General features: G+C 41.2%; 3 protein-coding genes across 10 annotated transcripts; 1 reads left to right on the top strand and 2 right to left on the bottom strand.

Annotated features, from left to right (window-relative positions):
- LOC115672695 (purple acid phosphatase-like) lies at window positions 1-3314 on the top strand. 5 transcript variants are annotated; one of them, XM_056304845.1, is made up of 9 exons: window positions 1-235; window positions 342-545; window positions 675-786; window positions 1045-1274; window positions 1410-1548; window positions 1630-1850; window positions 1936-2057; window positions 2155-2353; window positions 3037-3314. In XM_056304845.1, exons 1-8 carry the CDS (start codon window positions 38-40, stop codon window positions 2339-2341), a joined length of 1413 nt encoding a protein of 470 aa, XP_056160820.1. In that variant the 5' UTR covers window positions 1-37; the 3' UTR covers window positions 2342-2353; window positions 3037-3314. The 5 variants fall into 5 exon arrangements, with proteins under 5 accessions (XP_056160820.1, XP_056160817.1, XP_056160818.1 ...); XM_056304842.1 differs by having other exon boundaries at window positions 3031-3314; XM_056304843.1 differs by lacking the exon at window positions 3037-3314 and adding an exon at window positions 2736-2972.
- A 232-nt stretch (window positions 3315-3546) lies between these two features.
- LOC115672696 (chromatin remodeling protein SHL-like) lies at window positions 3547-8202 on the bottom strand. Of its 3 annotated transcripts, XM_030594596.2 has the most exons (5): window positions 8061-8202; window positions 7600-7945; window positions 7183-7251; window positions 4170-4305; window positions 3547-3907 (listed from the first exon to the last, which is right to left on the bottom strand). In XM_030594596.2, the coding sequence occupies exons 1-5, from the start codon at window positions 8131-8133 to the stop codon at window positions 3881-3883; spliced, it is 651 nt and encodes a 216-aa protein (XP_030450456.1). In that variant the 5' UTR covers window positions 8134-8202; the 3' UTR covers window positions 3547-3880. The 3 variants fall into 3 exon arrangements, with proteins under 3 accessions (XP_030450456.1, XP_056160822.1, XP_056160821.1); XM_056304847.1 differs by lacking the exon at window positions 3547-3907 and having other exon boundaries at window positions 4216-4285; XM_056304846.1 differs by lacking the exons at window positions 3547-3907; window positions 4170-4305 and having other exon boundaries at window positions 7179-7251.
- Window positions 8203-11189: 2987 nt separating this feature from the next.
- LOC115672693 (uncharacterized) lies at window positions 11190-19547 on the bottom strand. Of its 2 annotated transcripts, XM_030594591.2 has the most exons (18): window positions 19408-19547; window positions 19236-19296; window positions 19074-19110; window positions 17681-17811; window positions 17522-17602; window positions 17351-17429; window positions 16482-16615; window positions 15424-15563; window positions 15149-15199; window positions 14978-15060; window positions 14849-14903; window positions 14660-14774; window positions 13875-14394; window positions 13587-13800; window positions 13383-13453; window positions 12542-12710; window positions 12273-12402; window positions 11190-12093 (listed from the first exon to the last, which is right to left on the bottom strand). In XM_030594591.2, the coding sequence occupies exons 1-18, from the start codon at window positions 19504-19506 to the stop codon at window positions 11375-11377; spliced, it is 2889 nt and encodes a 962-aa protein (XP_030450451.2). In that variant the 5' UTR covers window positions 19507-19547; the 3' UTR covers window positions 11190-11374. The 2 variants fall into 2 exon arrangements, with proteins under 2 accessions (XP_030450451.2, XP_056160834.1); XM_056304859.1 differs by lacking the exons at window positions 17522-17602; window positions 17681-17811; window positions 19074-19110; window positions 19236-19296; window positions 19408-19547 and having other exon boundaries at window positions 16482-16646; window positions 17351-17428.
- Between the last annotated feature and the right edge of the window lie 155 nt (window positions 19548-19702).

Here is a 19702-nt window from a genome sequence, read left to right as displayed (position 1 = left end):
GACGAAAAGTTAACGAAGATTCACAGGCTGAGAAGTGATGGGTTCGCACTCCTTTGCAATTGGCTCATCCGCCTTGACGTATTGCTTGGCGGTCCTTGCATGTGTCCTGATAGTTGCTGTGTTCTGCGATGGAGGAACGACAAGTCCTTTTGTTAGGAAAGTTTGGCCGTCTGTGGATATGCCCTTCGACAGTGATGTCTTTGCTGCGCCTACTGGATATAATGCCCCACAACAGGTGCGATTTCGATTTTTTAGCTTCTACTCTTGACAAAAGAAAACAGGTTCATGTTCTGCAGGACCGGTGATTACGTTTAACTCGCGCCTCGAGCAATGTGTTTCAGGTTCACATAACACAAGGAGATCATGTCGGCAAGGCAGCGATTGTGTCGTGGGTGACTCCTGATGAACCCGGCTCCAATAGAGTGCATTACTGGAGCGAAAAGAACCAGAAGAAGAAGCACTCGGAGAACACCGTTGTCACTACTTACAAGTACTACAACTACACTTCGGGTTACATTCACCATTGCACTATCAAAGATTTAGAGGTGAATAATAGCTTCTTTTGGGTTTGCTTAATTAGACCTTTTCGCTCTTCCGCTACTTTTGTTTGAAGCATGTAGTGAAGCGATCCCAGCTTTGGTGGCTTCTTTTTAATCCATCTACATTGATTGCAGCCTGACACGAAGTATCACTACATAGTCGGGTCGGGACACGTCCGGCGACAATTCTGGTTTGTGACCCCTCCTGAAGTTGGCCCTGACGTCCCATACACTTTCGGTCTAATCGGTAAGTTTCTCTGTAGAATATGGTGATGCGTTAAAGAGTTGGTTCTGGTGTCGAATGTCAATATTTGGTTTCAAAGCAAGACCAGATGATTTTGGTAGTGAAAAGAAAATTTCGGTCTGACTAAATTACATAACTTGATCTGTAATAGCTTTGAACATGACACAATGCTCTATGCCCAATTCCCAAGATTCTCTTTGGAAATTCGATATCAACTCTTTAACTTCTGTCAATCTTGTTTATCTATTCATTTTCTTGCAGGGGATCTGGGTCAGACACATGATTCCAATGTGACGCTAACTCATTATGAGCAAAACCCATATAATCCGAAGTCAGTGTTGTTCGTCGGGGACCTCTCTTACGCAGATGATCATCCACTGCACAACAATTTGAGGTGGGATAGTTGGGGGAGGTTCGTCGAGAGAAGCGTGGCTTATCAGCATTGGATCTGGGTTGCGGGAAATCATGAGATTGATTATTGCCCTGAAATTGTAAGATTTTTCATAAAAGTCTCTGGACCTCAATCGAAAAGCAGACATCTTTGCTGTTTCTGATTCTCCCAGCCTTTTAACATCGTAACCAGTTGGATTCTGACTCATCACTGAGGAGGGTTACTTGTGTTTCAGGGTGAATATACGCCATTTAAACCGTATTTGCACCGGTACGAAGTCCCATACAGGGATTCAAACAGTACCAGCCCTTTGTGGTACTCCATAAAGAGAGCTTCTGCTTATATCATAGTATTGTCTTCTTATTCGGCATATTGTAAGGATCTTTACAGGTCGTATTAGTGATATCGGAATATTTTTGCTTATCGCTTTAATGCTCCGTGCCTCGTCCTTTCAGCTATATACACTCCTCAGTACCAATGGCTTAAAGAAGAGCTGCCAAAAGTGAACAGGAGCGAGACGCCGTGGCTGATCGTTCTCATGCACACTCCATGGTATAATAGCTACAATTACCACTACATGGAAGGAGAATCCATGAGAGTAGTTTTTGAGCCGTGGTTTGTTGAGCACAAGGTTGACGTCGTGTTTGCCGGTCATGTGCATGCTTATGAAAGAACCGTAAGCTTCACTTTTTCTATCTCTGTGTAAAGTAATGATTTTACCATCGTGTTTTCTTGAAATATGATGCATCGTCTGTCTACAGGAACGCATATCAAACGTAGCATACAACATTACAAATGGTCTGGCTACTCCCGTGTCTGATCCAAAGGCACCTGTCTATATAACCATAGGCGACGGAGGGAACATAGAAGGCTTAGCAAAGAAGTAATAGAATGAAACACTCCATTCTTTCCCAATCCAAAGTTTATTTGCCTGCATTTTGTGCTCTAGAAAAGTGAATGTATGATTTTTTGTGGAGCAGCATGACAGAGCCACAGCCAGATTACTCTGCTTACCGTGAAGCAAGTTTCGGGCACGCCATTTTCGACATCAAGAACCGAACACATGCATACTACAGTTGGAACCGCAACGATGATGGAGTTGCTGCAGAGGCCGATTCTTTATGGTTCCACAACCGATATTGGTACCCAGTCAACGAATCGAGCTGATCTCTGCTCCGGGTTGCATTGACTTCTCACTACGATTGGAGTTACATGGCGTCAATTCTTCTATCATTTGTTGAGCTCTCTCATATGTGAATCATCATCTCTTCCAGAGTAGCTTTTGTTAGGGTAATCGGTACTTTTTCCTCTAGTCGTTCAGGTTTCTTTTTTGCCAGTACCAGTTCCTCTCTGGCGTCGATCCCTCTATTATTCGTTGGCTCTTCTCATATGTGAATCATCATCTCTTTCAGGGCCCCTTTTGCTAAGAATAAAGACTACTTTTTTTCTCTAATCGTTCAGTTTTCTACTTTGCCCAAGATACAAGCTTCTCTCTGAGTGTGAGCACAAGACCATCTCGTGCCTCAACCATGGCGATATTCACAAATCTACTTGTCTACAGTTTGCGAGATGGAATGTCTTTACACGCTTTGCTCCATGAACGCGTGCCTACAACAAAATTTAAATTCAAGAGATCGGCACCCATCTATGCATTTGCTCCACGAGAGTGTGTTCGATAACAAATGGAGGGGGAAAAAGAAACGTGTGAGCTTAATATTATCTTGTGGTCGACTCAGTCTGTTGCCTTTGTACTGAACCAAATCCACACGCAGTGAAAACTGTTGCCTTTTCTTTTGCTCAGATTAAGCTTTGGATTTACAGTTCTCGGTTGTATACCCTGATCTCATATTTGATAGGTGAAGTTCACGGTACAAGTGACAACCCAAGAATTGCTTCGCAGACCAGTTAAAACTAATACTCAATCTGAAGCCCAAGGTTGCAGTTGGTGAACAAAGATGTTGGCTTAAGGAGAGTAAGAGAAACGAGCAATTCCGGATCTATTGACCCACCAAAGCCCTTGGGAAGAACAAACCTAGATTTCCCCGTTAGATCTTTCGTGAGCAGGTGATTTAACATATTTTTCTCCTTCAATGAGACCGAACCGTCAGCTATTTCATGTCTATGCTGCACATATTCCTTTCCGAACTAGATATTTATTAATTCCTACCCATTTCACGGGACAAACATCAATCTTCCCGTTACTTGAATGAAAATCATAACATTCACCATACCATGTTTCCTGATCAGAAAACTAGAAAGGGACAAAACGAACTACTACAGCAATTTTTCAGTAATGATACACCGCATAATTTTTATAACTTAGCACTCTTACCTAATTAAATAACAATATCATGAATTCCTCAGTCCAAGAGTGACTCAAACTTTGGAGGGATCAATTACCTCTATAACCCAGATGTATCTATCGCTCTTACACGGAGATAAGTTTACTTGTCAGAATAATACATGAGCTACGAGGTGAGATATAAACAAGAAAACCAGAAGAAAGGGTATCTACATAATCACAGATGATTAACACGTTTTCTCGACCTAAGCAAAACAGGGTTGACTCCCAATCAAACCAAAGGACAGACCACAGATTTTCACACCAGTTTATCCTCCTACAGGCTCCAAACTAAAACGGCAGATTCTGTCATGAGGTACTTTAGAATCCAAATTTAGCAGACATCTACCCATTTTATACAGTCGTCACCTCCGCCGACGTTTCGTATCCACCTGAAAATCAGCAACAGGAATATAATTATGATGTCAATTAGGGGAATAAAATGGACTTTAGCTTGGATGCATTGAACACCAAGCAATATTAGAACTTCATAATAGACACGCAAGGATAGTATAAATGATAGGAGAAAACCGATCTCAAGTATCAATCTATCTTAGGGTATATCACTTGTTCAGGAGGGCACTGAAGTCAACCAGTTCGCGCAATGATGAACCAAAGAAGTAAACAGACCATTGCTGAAACAACTCAGCTAACCTTTGTATCTGCCACAAGCCTGGAAGCAGAGTGAGAATTTTGCAGCTTCTTTCCTTCTGCTGAGCAGCTTTCACAGTAGAAGTGGTCAAGTCTTTTGGCTTCGTCTACCGACATGTCTATACAAGTAGGATGAAACCTGAATCAAAAGAAGACCATGCTAAAGTTTGCACCGATCATTTTCTTAAAGTCACATGCATACTTCATCTTTACATGTTCTTTTTGTGAAATTGCTAATTCACCGTGAGTACTTCGTATGAAAATAGTTATGCAGCCACTTGGCTTTCTTTCTTTGCTTACTTTTGTGGTGCAGCAGTGGAAGGGTGTTCAAGAACGAGAACCCAGATCCAATCCGGGAAAAAGAGAGGGAGAGACAGACATGCAGCAGGCTACTAAAGCTAATACACAAGAGAACTCACTTCTCTCACTACTCCATATTTTGTCTATTTGACTTGGCTCCAGCTACCAAACCGACTATCAGTATTATCTTTTGAACTATATCGAGAGACTATAACTGCTTACATGAATATCTGATGGACCAGTCGGAAAACAAGGAGCCGACAGTTTTTGGAGAACTTGCTCAATCTTAATTTACATATGAATCCTTCCAAGACGGTTACTATGATGGACGCCCTACCTGGATCGGATCGTACGACATTTTTCACTATAAATGGTAACGCCACTAAAGGCTCTTAATCAGCACACTTAATAGGGAAGTGGTCTATCTATTGACTGCTTGTTATAATTGAATAACGGTAGCACTCAAAGATAATAACCACTCATATCCATGGAACTTTAATGAATGCAAGTAGATGATCACAGTGTCCACTCTGGCACTGGCCGAAGACAAAAATCAAGAGTTCATACACGAATTCCAGTTCCAACAATATTGGGAGGTCAGTAATTTCAACATGGGTGCTGAATTACTTAGCTATAAATTGCAAAAAGTGACCAAATAAAAAAGTTGATTTCTAATAGTAGAATGACCAGCGATATATTCAATTTCCATACAAATCACTCTTATAACTTGCTCAAGAAAACTATACCTTTTTCCTCCTTCCATTGACCCTTCACAAGAGATACAATATTCAAAACACTTAATCACTCATCATGCCAATATTGACCCTGATTACCCCGACATGAGTTTCTCCTATATAATAAAAAGAATCCACACATTCCAACGACCACAGAGATATATGGATGTTCCGAACTTATCTATCTAATTAACTTTTTGAAATAGCAACTGAGGGCAATACCATAAACCAAAAGAATGCCTGTTTAGGCAAAACATAGAAAATGACAAGTATTGGCCCACAGAAGAGTAGGACGCTACGCTAAAAACTAGAAATAGCATGCTTAATAACCATTTTTCCGTTCATAAACAGTTTCTTTGCATAAATAGTCTTATCCAAGACGTTAACATAATCCTTGGTAACGGAAACATTGTAAACCCATTCAACCTTTCAAAATGTGCGTCGCATATGCACCAGTAAAAATTAATACTTACCCAACAATAACTAGAGACCACTTAGAGCAGCTCAGTCAGGATTAGCACTGACATCATGACAAACTTTAAAACATGCAGTGAGTATGACTTAAAAGTTTAGTAGTAACTAGAACAACCACTAAAACTTGCATTTACTGTCCTTAGATTCCTCCAACTAATCCTTCCTCCCCCTCTTGCTTGGATAATGCGACACATGCATATGCCAAAAGATGCATATTGCCAGCTTGTGGCATCTACCCCAAGTGCATATAATGTCGTGCAAGATAAAAGGCGAACATGGGCTTGTGGGGATAATGTCAATAAAATGTACAATTAATACCCAGTGGAGAAGCTCACTGTTATGTACAAAAGTAAGTGAAAGCAGAAATCTAGTTCGCATGCTCTTTTTCTTTCTTTCTTTCTTTTTTGTGGCAATCGTAAGCATTCATAGATGTAACCGGATATTGTGCACGAGAGCATCAAGGTGGGCTAAATATATTATTAACGGCTGAAAGTTCACCTTAATCAACCCATGCTATGAGTAACTGCTGAAACTGACAAAAAAGTAGTCACAGTTCCTTGACTGCCGCAAAAATTGTCTTATGCTTTATTAGGAGATAAAGAAGGAATTTCTCTTAGTAAAAGCTGGTTTTTGTAATCTCGCCTTGCACCCTTTTTCACCCAAAAAAAAAATCGAAGTGATACGATCCATGATACACCCTAAAGCTTCATGGAAATGCCTCCGACATGTAGCCCATATATATCCCACCAAAATGTTACTTCCCTTTTATGCCTTGGGAGGTGTGCTGTATTAGGTTATCGATCTAGATGATTGAAAAACGGCATTAACAAAAACTTATAACCAGGTCAGGTGGCACCTGTAATACCCAATCATTATGATACTCTCCTACTCCTAAAGTCTTTTGCATTTGTTATAGCATAAAAAAAATTTCTAACAATTGGCTTTTTCACCAAAGAGGAATATATTTCCAATGAACTGATACTTGCCTGGTTCCAACATAACCTGCCCAAGGATATGCAAGACCTTTCAGCAACATTCCATTCCAGACTCACCAAAAACAAAAGAAAAGTAGATTTATCGTTCTTTATATGAAGTCCACTTTCCAATCCCCGCCACAGTTAGATCGTGGACAAATTTGTTCACGTGACGAAATTCCAAATCCTTCTTTGCTAAGCTAATACTAGCTGATGAAAGTTTCCAGATACAGGAAGTAGAAAATGAGAAGAAGTATTCCCAACTTAGACTTTCAAGCAAAGTTGTCGAGGACAAAAGGCCAATACCATCATACATACAAGCACCCAGTGCTTTTTTTTTTTTTCCTTTTTTCTTTTTATGGGCCATCCGTCTCAGTGTTAATTTAACTCTGCCGTCATTGACTGAGTAAATAGTGCCAACAACTTGAGCCATTGAGAAAAACCAAATGAACCCTATGTTTCAAGTAGCCTCATCAACAAGTAAGGTTCTATCTACAATGGATCAAGAGACATGTCCAAAGGCTTCCAGCTTACCAATCAGTACAGCCCTCACACTGAACCATTAGATCATCGGGATTATAAGGCATTTCGCACTTGCAATACCTGCCAAGTCGACACGAACCAAATCAAGCATATATATATCCCAGGAAAAGGCATTCTTCACTGAAGATAATAAAACCACAAAAACCAAGCATTTCTGTAATCTGCACCAAGGCTTAAACATTTCGGCATAAGCCAATAAGGGAAACTCGTTCACCAAGTCGTAATGAAAATGGTCACAAAGAAAAAACCAAAAAGACGGCACATTTCTGCTTTCCACGGTAAAACCAAACAAATTCAAAGAAAAAAACACAAACCTAAACTCATTCGACCAGATAAAAGAATAAACGAGGCATAAGCTCAAAAACCAAAAATTTTACTTAGAAAAAAAAACCATTTGTAGCAACTTACACGGCTACTCTGTCGGGATTAAACGACCCGGTAGATGAATTATACTCGAAACGGCAAAAGAAGTCCTCGTTCCCGACGGCGTCGAGCTTGGTGTAGCTCTTGAAGGAGTGCACCGTGCACTTGCCCTCGATCGTGTCGGCGCTCTGTATGTCGAAGTGATCGGAGAGGAACACCTCCTTGGAGCCATGGAACTGCCGCCGCCCCCCGATCGACTCCTCCGGCCGGTAGTACCACCGCACGTGCACCTTCACGTTGGCCCCCCGGCCGTCCGACTCGATCCGCTCGATCCTAGCGACGTAGGAGGGCTTCGAGGGGTCCGACGGCCGCATCAGGACGCAGTCGCCGGCTGATCGGCGAACGGGGGGAAACCAATGAGGAAGAGGGGAGAAAGCAGGGGAAGCTCGAAACTTTCTCGGGAAAGCTCGAAACTTTCTCGGGAAAGGGAGGGAAAGGGAGCTTACCTCGGATGGTTTTGTTGATGGATTTGACTGTGTAGGAGTCGAGGGGGCGCCTCGGAGCTTTGGCCTTGGCCATGGATTTACAACAACGGTACAGGACAAGGAGAGAGAGAGAGGGAGAGGGAGAGAGAAAGGGCGACCGAGGGGCAAAAAAAAATGTTTCCTGTTTTTTTTTTTTTTCCCCCCAACAATTTTCTCTTTCTCTTTCTCTTTTTTTTTTTTTAAGGAAATAGTTGGTCTCATGTTAACGATTGGGGGCGCGATCCGGTGCGACGCGCGCGGTCCGGGTGAGGTGGTACCGACGCGATCGACGTTCCTGGCGACGGCGTTTTGAGATCGGCGGCTTTCTGATTAGGTGGAAGGAGGTGATTGGATGGGATGACGCCGCGAGGCTGCAGCTGCAGCCTGGGCTGTGCGAATGAGGAGAGAGAGGGGGATGAGAGTCCACGTAAGCAAGTCTGCTCCCTCCCTCCCTCCCGTCGTAGATTTATGTCTTCATTTTTCTTTGATAATGTCTGAATTTTTTTCTCATGCTCTCTCTCTCTCTCTTCATTAGAGCTTTAATTTTTAAATTTGATGTGACCTTTCAATTAAAACCATAGAAAGAAATTCGTCATTATTATGGAATTTTATTTATTTTTATCGATCTTAAAATCCCTTTACACGTGCGCGCGTACAAAAATTCTTCGTTATGAAAATTTATTAAAGAGATTCATAAAGATTCTCTCTTTAGAGCTAAAAAACGAGAGCGTGGATCTTATGGACGAGACATTAATTGGATTGGGACACGAAAACAACAAAGGTTTCAGGCAATTTATACCGTTTTGTAATGTCAAAAGAGATGGCCACACGAGGAAACATTGAGGGTGGAGAACGGAAGAAGGAGATTCCTCCATAAATTCGCTAAAAACTTGGCAAGTCTTGGTCATTTTGCAGTTGACAAATTGGCTTTTGACAAAGGTGCAGCATGGAACACGGCTAAACTTAAAAAAGAACAAAAAATACAAAAGAAGAAATAATCGGCGTGGGGGTTACATCAGATCGAGCGAGTCCCTTCTCCGAGAAGATGGCAAATTCTTGCCTAATTCAATTCATAGCCAACAAGGGTGAATCTCAACCTCAAATCGTGCGATGTCACATGAAATTCATAATATTTATCGATTTGTTTTGAGGTCGTGTGAAACAAGTTATTATAAATAAGACGCGGAAGCCTTCATGCCGGTCCGCGACCCAAGAAGAAACGAAGGGAGAAGGGCAAAAACATGGAAAGTGATTGTACGGAACTATATGTCGGACCGTTGTAATTTAGGTGAGATCGACCATGGAGAGTGGAATCTCTTTTCTTTTATCTGCCAAACGTCTAGAAAGTAGCGAGTTTTAGTGGTCGGGGACCATCATGGAGTTTAACCAAGAAGAGTGAATTGTTTTATGTTTTTTGGTCGAAAGAAGAGTGAACTGTTGACATTCACCTTTTTGTTGGGCTCTTTTCCGAATCTCGTGCCGAGAGGGTAGGCAGGGAGTACCCCCAAAGAACAGAAAATCTAAATGACAAGATTTAGGCATCCTCCAATCGATTGTCCGAGCATTTGGGAACTTATTGCGGAGGTGGACTCGCAAGCAATCACTTTCTTTTCTTCGTAAATCAACTCCCTCTCCCGATTTTAGTTATATTCGCTTTCCCTGATGTTGGAGGAATTTCAATGAGTCAAAACTATACATACCTTTAGAAAAGGAAACTCACGTGGGGATTAAATAGCAAATTAGGGACCTCAATTTTGCGATGATGTAAATGACACTCTAGCATTTGATATGTCCGAGAGGTTTACTTCCTTTATTGATGGGAGATCAAAGTAGACCAAATTTTAGTAGGAGAGTAACGTCTAATATTCGGGCTTTGCCCCTTTTTCTTACCAATTTTTTTTTTCAATTAACCAAATATACCTATCACCACTCCCATATGATCAGCTGCTCTTGTGTAGTCTCCACGAAATCCTTCCACGGCACTTGCTCAACAACATCCTCATTCAGGCTTTCATGAGTCGCTTACGACGGTTGTCGACATTAGGAGTGAAGCCGGGAGGTTGAATCCCCCCGCCGACGAGAATCGGAGTGAAGCGGTGGCTCCGTGACGGCAACAGCGGAGGTAGTAGAGCAGAAAGATCGAGTTTTATGCAAAACTAACTCAGTCTTATCGACACAATGCCGTCATCCATTAACATTTTTTTTTAATATAGCCGTGAGGGATTTTTTAACTAGACATATGCTATTTTTAGAAAAATCATTCATACAAAGTGGGTTTGAGCCTAATTTCATGGGAAGCATCGAGTTCACATGAAACATTTGAAGAAGGAGTGCCTCCTTGGTCCTGCGCGGCTGCAAATGATCATTGTAACGTACAGAAATGAGCAGTCTCTTTTTCTGCCCGTGGTAGGACACACCTTCTTGGCTTCTTCTCCTTCCAATTTTTTGAAGGGAGGCTGAGCCTGCAATTCCAGGACCATTATAATTCAAAAGCATTGATAACCGTTTCTTCCGAGAAGAGGGTCGGTGTCCTTTCGCCTAAACATGGAAAATGTATAGGAGGATCGTCGGCAATTCTAGGATCCACCACGAGACGGTTCTTTTCATTTTAACTCCTATACAAAATGTCCTAACACACGAGAACTTAAAAGATTTTTACCAACAGGCGAGATTTACTTCTTTTTCACTTTAATTTTTCCGACGGTTCTAGAGGGATTGAGGATCCATGCACCAAAGGTTTTCAGAAACGCCATCTAACTAAAAACGACCTTCTTGACTTGACATCCTTTGCATGGACGAGTCACGGGGAAGTAACACCCTCGGAGTCCTTTGATGACATACCCTCTATCGAATTCCGTCTTATCACGCCAATTTAGCAAAGAAGAAAATGACCTGTAGAGGAAAGAAAATCCAAAACCAAATATGGGAAATAGAGTCTAAAAGGGATTCAGAATGCATTTGAGATGGCTTAAAGGAATTCAGCCAATTCCAGAAAGTATCTGTTGATTGATTAATTCGTCCTCGATTAGGTCAAGAATGTCCCTGTGATGAATCTGGCCGCTGATCTCAAGCTGCTGCGGCCTCTGTTTCTAGGGAGTCGACATGGCGGTCTGAGAACGGACAAGTGAGGTTTTCATAAAAGTGAAATAACAGGATTGATACTTCCAGGGACTCTGAGCTATTACAGACCAAAAATTTACGAATAGATCAACTCTACCGCACAAAGTTTCGTGCAAAAAGGAAAATGCTGATACACCAAAAGAATACATAAAATGCTACAAAGCCTCAGAACGAAATTAAGATTCGAACCACCTGCTTCGCTTCTTAGAAGCATCCTTCAGACCGTCGCCTTTACCAGATCTTTGCTGCGAAAACTTGGCCCTATATTGCTCAATTAACCGATCAAGTTTGTCTACCGCCTCTCTCCCAGGCGGTTCCTTGATTTTCTTCGGCCTTCTACCTTTCTTCAAATTTGCATTGCCACGTTGTTCGTCCATTTGGTCTTGCAGCTTTCTCTTTCTTGGTACTGCCTTTGATTCAAGCGATTCCTGTTTGCTGTTCCTTTCAGGTGTGACCTCACCTTTGAACAATCGTCTGCCATCAGCTCGCTTCAGTTCCAGTTTACCCTTCAGTTTCCTGTTTGATCCTTGCCCACGCTTCTCATTTGAATTCTCCAATTTTTCTTCAGATGGGATTGCCTTTTCCATCTTATTTGCCAGATTACGATTCCGCTTCTTACTAGCGGTATGCGCTTTAGCAGCAGGTTCACTAGGTTGCAAACTTTCACCCCGATAAGCCCCTTGCGAATCTTTCCGTGATCTATCTTCACCCCTCAACTTCCGTTTCCTAGACTTCTTGGGTGGAGGGACATTATCATTATCCTCTGGCCCCATGCCTTGAGGATCATTTGGGGAGTTATGTTGGAAACCTTGCAGTTTAGCTTTCCTTTGCTTTAGTGTTTGCACATTGTCAAGGGCGAATGCAACAATTGGCCGATGTTGGGGTCCAAAAGTTTCTGGAGGAAACACATCACATTAGGTAATAACATCAGTCTAGAGCACAAGAAATAAGTGGAGGAATATTATAGTAGTCTGTCAAAGGACAACCTCCTCTCTCTCTCGCTCTCTCTCACCCACACACACAGACACACATCCAGAAACGTGCAAACGAAATTGGACTTTAGGATGACCTTACCTGGATTATTATTCAATACTCTCAGGGCCACAAGTGCGTGTTGGTGTTCTGTAAATTCAATGAAAGCGACTCCACGTGAGTGATCCTTTGTGACAACTTTACCTTTCTTGATGTTCTTCAGGAACTTTATCTGCATGAGATATATAAATACAAACTCCATTTAGTAGATGAGAAATGTCAACAACAGACTAAGTGTCCTTATTTGATAATTTAATGGTTGTTTTGCCAAAAGACAAAGGGAAACGCTTAAATAAACAAGGCTTACTGACCTGTCTAATGTCTGGCTTTTGCTTTGTAGCTCGTGAGGTAACTGCTTCAAAGCACAGCTTTTTAAGTTCTTTTTCAGTCATTGACTTTGGTAAATTATAAATAACAAGTCTGGTCCTTGAAACGTGAAAATTTGGAGATTGCAGCTTAGTCATCTTCTCCCTTTCCAACCTGTAAAGGACCAGAATATCACTAACACAATTGCGGAAGACACATACTACAAGAGTCACCATCATTAGCATATACTAAGAAGTGCCATTGTTTCACTATCATGCATCCTCTTTTACACATACTTCGGGAAAGAATTATATAAAACAACATAGGGGATATAAAATGGATGTTGCATGTGACAGATTCAACTAACACCAGAAAGGTGTAAAATGGGTGCGTTCGAATCGGTAATATCTATTCTTGCAACCAATAATTAAAATCACAAACAGTTGTTATAAACATAGTGGAACATCCTCTAGCAAAATGATGCAAATGAAGATCCAAGTTTCAATGAGAATAAACTCAGAGCTTAACTTTTAGACATCTTTGAGTACCTGTGATAAAAGATGTTCCAATCGAATCAAATGATTAAGGAGTGACTTTGCTGAAGAAAATAATTCAAGTTGTCGCTATGATAGTTATGAGACGCTTCTAACAAATAATTGTTTGCACAAATTGGTAATCAACCATATACTCAAGAAAGAAGAAGCAAACGAGGACTAAGAAGGCTGGATATAGAGACAAGTTGGAGGTGAAGGTCCAAAATACAGCCAAGCATCTCCACAACAGAACATGTGACAAGCAAAAGAAAGAATAAAGCTGCAGTCCTGATTCAGAAGGGAAGACGCTTACCCTTTACGTTTGGCCATATCACTCTCTGAAACACCTTCAGCTGCAGTCGTTCCTTCAACAACAAGTCCTTCCTGTTTACAAATTGACAACAATCTGTTAGCCAAGCTTTTTGAAAATAGGGTGCATGAGCATGTTAACACACGAGCATGTTAACACATGACCAAACCAAAACTGGGGGCTTGGACAACTGTTTGAGCTGTCTACCTTTGCCAGGTAAAGGTTGCGGTGGTCATGATCCTCAGTTTTGGCCTTGTCCAACTCCTTTTGATGGGCTGACTTCTTATCCAAGGCCCTCAAAATAGTTAATTGTCTACCCCTCAGAAATATCCCCACTCCAGATGTTACACTGGCTACTGATATTGCAGCATTAGCTGCATCCACTGTTTTAAATTTGAGAAAACCCGTGCCTTTTGGCCGCCTGCCGCAAAGAATTAGGTGAAACCACAGACAAACAATAAATAGAAGCAAATTGAAGAAAATTATAGTCCATACTGGGTAATTTTGTGAAGAACCGGAACGAATGATTGCACATCCCCGAATCCAGAAAAACGTTGCTTCACTTCTTCAGTGTCAACATCAAAAGGCAGGTTGTTTATAAAAATTGTTCTCAGCAAATCATCATCCGTGTCTGTTTGCTCCACATCTTTCATTTTATTTTTACCAGAACTTTCAGCTTCACTAACAGATGAACAATTGACACCCTCAATCGCAGCATCATTGGTTTCATTAGAGCTTCCATTTTCCTCTCTTTTAAGCTGTTCCAAACTCTCGCTGTTAGGGTGACTTCCTCTACCAGAAGATGAGATCAAGTTCTTTAGAACTTTCCTCGCAATATCAGCTTCGTCATCAAAATTTAACTCTGCCTGAGTATTGTCTTTTCCAGTTGCATCTGAATTCTCTGCTACAACATCATCCTCATCAGATAGCAGGGTCCCTTTTCCTTCATCAGCAACATCATCCTCCAGATCTTCACTACTACTACCACCTTCCTCTTCTGTTTCTCTTTCCTGTCCTGCAAAATCCAGCAACCACATTACACTGAATTTGCGTTTAGAACATAAGATCCCATGGGAACGAGCCATTGAGATGACGTATTAAGGAAAAGATTTCTTAAGTTCCAGTTTTCTGAATTTGTTTTCTCAAAGAATAACTTGGATAAAATTAAAGGAAAAATGTTCATCAGTCAAATTCAAAAATTATTGCCAGTTTCCTTAACAAAGACTACATTACACGAAAGATCTGATAACCAAATTTTACATAAGTAAATGCTGACTTACCATCTGTAGGGGCAGCGATAACAGCGCTGACACCATGATATACCTTCTTTGGAACAGCCCAATCAACCGCTATAGTTCTTTTACCAAACATACTCCCGTTGAACTTTAGGATGGCCTGCCAAAAAGAATAGATATCAAATTTATAATGCCAACCTAAAAAATTCTAGAAGTGATAAGATGAAGCCATACATTTTCTGCATCACTTTTGCACGTGAATTTCACAAAAGCAAAACCCTTAGACAACCTGCAAAAGTCAATCATAGTCAAGCAAAAGAGCATTGTCGTACTCATATTTGATAACAAGTGATGAGAATTTACCCTGTCTCAGAATTTTGAGGAATAAAGACATCCCAAACAAACCCAGCCGCAGAAAACATCTCTTTTAGGTCTTTATCTTTGACCTGCACTCACCAATAAAGATTTGCTCAGAAGACAAGCTCCGCCCAATGAAAAGCAGCAGCAGGGCTAGGATAATGTATATAATATCACCTTGAATGGGAGATTTCTAATAATGAGCTTCCATTTCTGAGTTTTTGAGCCCTGCCAAACAAATTAGACAATGACTCACATTTCTTCATGAAAAAGGTAGGGACTGGAACAGCTTTAGGCCAATTATTTACAACATTCTGACCAAAAAAAATTTATTTGCAACATAAAAACTGATATATTGCTGCAGTATCAATAAGCAGTATACACAAATTTATCTCCAGAGTGTACATTGGGCAAACTACAAACGATAGAATAATATAAGGTTATGCCTTTACCTCCCCACCCAGCTGCCGTGCCCATACAGCCACTCCATTTATCTCTTTTTGATGTAACATTGCAACAGCACTTCGAGCCGATTTAACACTTGTAAAAAGAACGGCAGAAGCATCCATTCTACACCCATCTTGTGCAAGGCCTGGTATGTCACAAATAACAACCGGTTTAGAATCCCAACTCAAGAAAGTTTTATTTTCAAATTACAGCAAAACACAACTTCAATTAGTTAGGACTTTTGACAAGAAACATTGTCAATCCCACCAGCAACATAGCCCATACTTCTCAGAAGCAAGCCCTTTCGAGACATCTTCTGACAGGAAATATAAAATTTGTAATATTTATTTTCACTAAGTCTAGAATAGCTAATGTAAATCCTGCATTTCCTTGCTGAATGCACTTTACATCATATTGAATGTGCAAATAACAGAGCCCAGAGGTATTATTCACAATTCCCCTCTTCCCCAACAAAGTTCATTCGCTTCATCAGACTTGAAGGCACATATCTATCATTTTGTCCTCTACCATAGTAGATATTCACATGACATCAAGAGGATTGTACTAACTGGTCTCCGTGGCACTGCAGTTCATTGTTAAGTTGTGGCTACAGTGCCAGCACTAGTGGGGTACTGCCAGCAAGGTTGTGGCAAAGCAGGAGATGTTCTTGCTGGTGCGAGAAGTGCTCACAACAGAGGGCTCGCAGGGAGGGTTCTGATAATAATTGCAATGACGAAAGAATAGCGTCCACCTACAATGCTAGGCGTACAGAAGGCAGAAGAAGAGTAGGAGGCAAATATGTTCTTAAATAATATGCGCACTCAGTTGTCAAGTTATTTCGCACCTCTAAGTTGCTGACACATTGATTGATGACATTCCGTTGAAGCGGTACACATAGGGTTTGAGATCTCATCAGGCCCATTAAAATATTACTATTCAGCATATTTAACTGAAATACGGGGAAGGAAAAGGCCAGAAGGTGAGAGGAAACCAATCATCAAGAGAAATGAAGAGTAAGACCACGATGACAAGAAAGAGAGTGTGACGGCAAAGGTGCACTTACCATGTTGTTCAAGATCCTTTTCAGGAAGTGGATAAGAGACAGAACACACTGTCCCGATCTCCTTTGCCTTACTATGAACCTGGTCCGCCATTTCAGCACTTTCAAGACCACCAAATATAACAGTCCTTGCAACCCTTCAGAACACCAACATACAAATTGATGTCACTGCATTCACGTTAACACAAAACATTTATAATTCTCTGGATCAGTAATTATAGATAATGAAAGAGCTCTAAAAGTATATTTCAAAGGGAAGTTTACGGGTAGAAAATTTGTGTTCCTCACACAATTGAATAACATTTCCTCTAAAGAAACTATCAGCAAGATCGTATGTACCAATCATCTGATAGAAGATGTATAAAACCAATGCACCAGCACAATCGAGTAAAAAACAACCAAATCTTCCCCAGTACAAATGAATGCGTCACGCCCTAATTCAAACTTAAGATCTACCTATATTCAAGTTTTGTACCCGTAATCAACGGCTGATCTCCATCTTGAACTTCTGGGAGATGTTATCACAACAAAGGTCAACCCAGCTCACTACCTTTTCACTAGTATCAGAAAGCACTCACAACTGTGACTCGCCCCAGAAAAATGTGCCAGTGTACTTATGCGAGGGACACTGATAATTGCCTTTGGGACAAGTAGCATCCATCGGGATTTGTCCGGAAAAAAAAATCTAGCAACTTGATAATCATAACAGTATCTCTCGCACAAAAATTACAGGGAAGGAATATTCATGAGATTGACCCAAATGAAACGAGTCATATTTATTCCTCTCCAACATGATCAATGATCTGAAAAGCTATACAGACAAACCATCTTATTCAACAGAAGGTCAAGAAGCTTAATATAAGATTCAGTACCTTTGCTTTTCTGAGCCTTTCTCACCATCAGATAAATTACGGCACAATGTAGCTGCTTTTTGAGATACGACAGGTCTATCTGAGTTCAAGGGAAAATATACGATTAATCGAAAATATAATAATGTGTGATACATGACATACAGTAAACAATGAATAATCAAAGAATGCAACCTTTTTCCTTTAACTCCAAAGTAGGCTCGATTGTCCTGTGAGATTTATTGTCCTTGGCTTTTTTTGATTCCACAGCATCATCTGAGAAAACCAACGAATAGGAGTGAGCATATCAAGTGCAGGGCGCTTGTATTACAATAAGGGCAGCAGCACATCAACCTTGATTCACTTGCGCTCGACGCTGTTCAAGGGGAGCCCGATGCATAGCATGTTTTACTCCGATTTTACGACCCCCAACCAACGAACCATTCTTACTCTCAATAGCACGGTTTGCGTCTTCGGCAACAGCGCTATAAGGAAGTGATAATCATTACAATACATATAGAGAATGTGGGCCTTCAGGAAATAGTCAGCACAGAAATTAGAGCAATAATTGATTGATTTATGTACATTACAAAAGTTAAAACAAGGAGGTAATGATTCCAGCATATAAACATGAAATCTCACTATTTGGCACGTTACCAAACGGGCCCTAAACAGCCCATGTGAAATTAACAGATCGTTCAAAAATTACCAGAATATGGTCTTTCAACGAAAATTCCCACCTAGAATAGAGAGCAAGGCACAATAACTACTGCTATATTGCGACAGATGTGTTCATAGCAACGACATGGCATTGGCAATTTGGCAAATGGTAAAGCAGGATTTTTGTAATTTCGCATTAACATTTTTATTATTTAGATTTTCAAATCTGCATCAGAAACTAGCAAAGTGCATCAAAGAGCACTAAAAACTGCAATGTCTTGTCGCACGCATTATTTAAGGCATGTTCAGTTTGTACTCAAATCAGTAGTATCTCGACATGCATAAAAGAAAACTGCAAAGTGTCTGGTCTTGACGCAGCATGCAGGTTTTGTTCAGTTTGTATTCAAACATGAACATATCAACATGTATTTCCTTCCTTCAATTATAAAAGCAGCCAAGTCTCATCTCTTTCTTATGTTTGGGCTTTACAAAGTTGATCTACATGTCATGATTCTTATTTGAACCTTAACATAACTCTCTCTCTTGTTCCCAATTCATGTTGTCATTCATAGTATGACAGCCAAAATCATACGAAAATCTTTAAGCATAAATTACTAACCAATTTAGAGTCCAAGGAAATCGTGGACAACTTCCAATGGTTCTCTCAAAAGTTTTAACTTTAGGTCAGCCGATATTAATATATCATATCTGTGAACTGTACCTAATAGGGAAGTTAGTGGTAAAAATTTGCAACCCTGACTGGAAAAGTAACTAAATTGGAAAGAGAGCTCATCAGCAGCATCTAGAATCACGAGAACTATGCGAATATACAGAATTACAGAAAAGAGTGCAGTAGTTGCGTTAGAATGGATCTTAAATTCCTCGACCAGGCCATGTTAGCTTGCTAAATCACGCTCCTCCGCATTCTTCCACATCCAGGAGAAAATAAAAGGAAATGACAAGTCGCCGACAAAGCTCGCGAATAAATCGAAGAAGCACAACAAATTCCAGGGCAATGAAGTCTCAGCTACATCATACTGCGTCACAATTTAACAGCCGAAAATCAAATATTTCCCTGGAGACTTACAATTGAACAAAGCCGAAACCTCGATGCTCATTGGAACCTGCAACGAGATGAGAAAAAAGTCACCAAATCCTCCCCCTAGCATATATGCTCAGCACGCAAAAAAACGAAAGCCCCACGCAAGCGCGCATGACCCCCCAGAGCACAAACATCACACTCCCTCACCTTTCTTGGTGACCATGAAACAACGCCTGATCGGGCCGACATCGCCGAACGCCTCCTCGAGCTGAAAGATCGAAACAGAGACAAACGCTCCTCAATCCGACAACGCACGCGTGCGCCGACACGGCAAACATCTTCCTTCCTAGAGGGAGGGAGGGAGGGAGGGAGGGAGTACCTGGGAGTTGGTGAAGGAGTAAGGCAGGTTGGAGATGAAGACGGTGGACGGAGAGTGGGCGCCGGGCGCTCCGTCTTTGGTTCGCTTGTTCTTCCCCATCTCCTCCTCCTCGTCCTCCTCCTTCGTTGCAGAAACAGAGAGACCAGCACCGAAGTGTGGCAGGGTGCCAGGGTTTAACGTCAGTCGGGTTATCGGGTTCGTGGATTTTTTTTGGATTTGGGCCGATTCGACCCGGATAGAGATAGAGTGGGCTGGGCTTGACCCCATTGGACGTGTGAAGGATCTTTTTTAGGCC

This window comes from Syzygium oleosum, unplaced genomic scaffold (assembly GCF_021117445.2).
Source record: "Syzygium oleosum isolate NSW1041296 unplaced genomic scaffold, Sole_v2.1 Sole_v2.33, whole genome shotgun sequence".
Taxonomy (NCBI): domain Eukaryota; kingdom Viridiplantae; phylum Streptophyta; class Magnoliopsida; order Myrtales; family Myrtaceae; genus Syzygium; species Syzygium oleosum.
The sequence above is the reverse complement of the archived record's forward strand: the minus strand, read 5'-3'. Positions and strand labels throughout refer to the sequence as shown.

Excerpts from the sequence above, each read along its gene's own strand:
- LOC115672696 (XM_030594596.2), bottom strand. The coding sequence starts at position 8,133 with ATGGCCAAGGCCAAAGCTCCGAGGCGCCCCCTCGACTCCTACACAGTC. Across the intron at positions 7,252-7,599 it reads AATCCCGACAGAGTAGCCGT|GTATTGCAAGTGCGAAATGC; the intron begins GTAAGTTGCTAC and ends TCGACTTGGCAG. Across the intron at positions 4,306-7,182 it reads TGTGAGGGCTGTACTGATTG|GTTTCATCCTACTTGTATAG; the intron begins GTAAGCTGGAAG and ends CTTTTGATTCAG.
- LOC115672695 (XM_056304845.1), top strand. The coding sequence starts at position 38 with ATGGGTTCGCACTCCTTTGCAATTGGCTCATCCGCCTTGACGTATTGC. Across the intron at positions 787-1,044 it reads ATACACTTTCGGTCTAATCG|GGGATCTGGGTCAGACACAT; the intron begins GTAAGTTTCTCT and ends ATTTTCTTGCAG. Across the intron at positions 2,058-2,154 it reads ATAGAAGGCTTAGCAAAGAA|CATGACAGAGCCACAGCCAG; the intron begins GTAATAGAATGA and ends TTTGTGGAGCAG.
- LOC115672693 (XM_030594591.2), bottom strand. The coding sequence starts at position 19,506 with ATGGGGAAGAACAAGCGAACCAAAGACGGAGCGCCCGGCGCCCACTCT. Across the intron at positions 15,061-15,148 it reads TTAGAAATCTCCCATTCAAG|GTCAAAGATAAAGACCTAAA; the intron begins GTGATATTATAT and ends TGGTGAGTGCAG. Across the intron at positions 13,801-13,874 it reads GTTCTTCACAAAATTACCCA|GCGGCCAAAAGGCACGGGTT; the intron begins GTATGGACTATA and ends TCTTTGCGGCAG.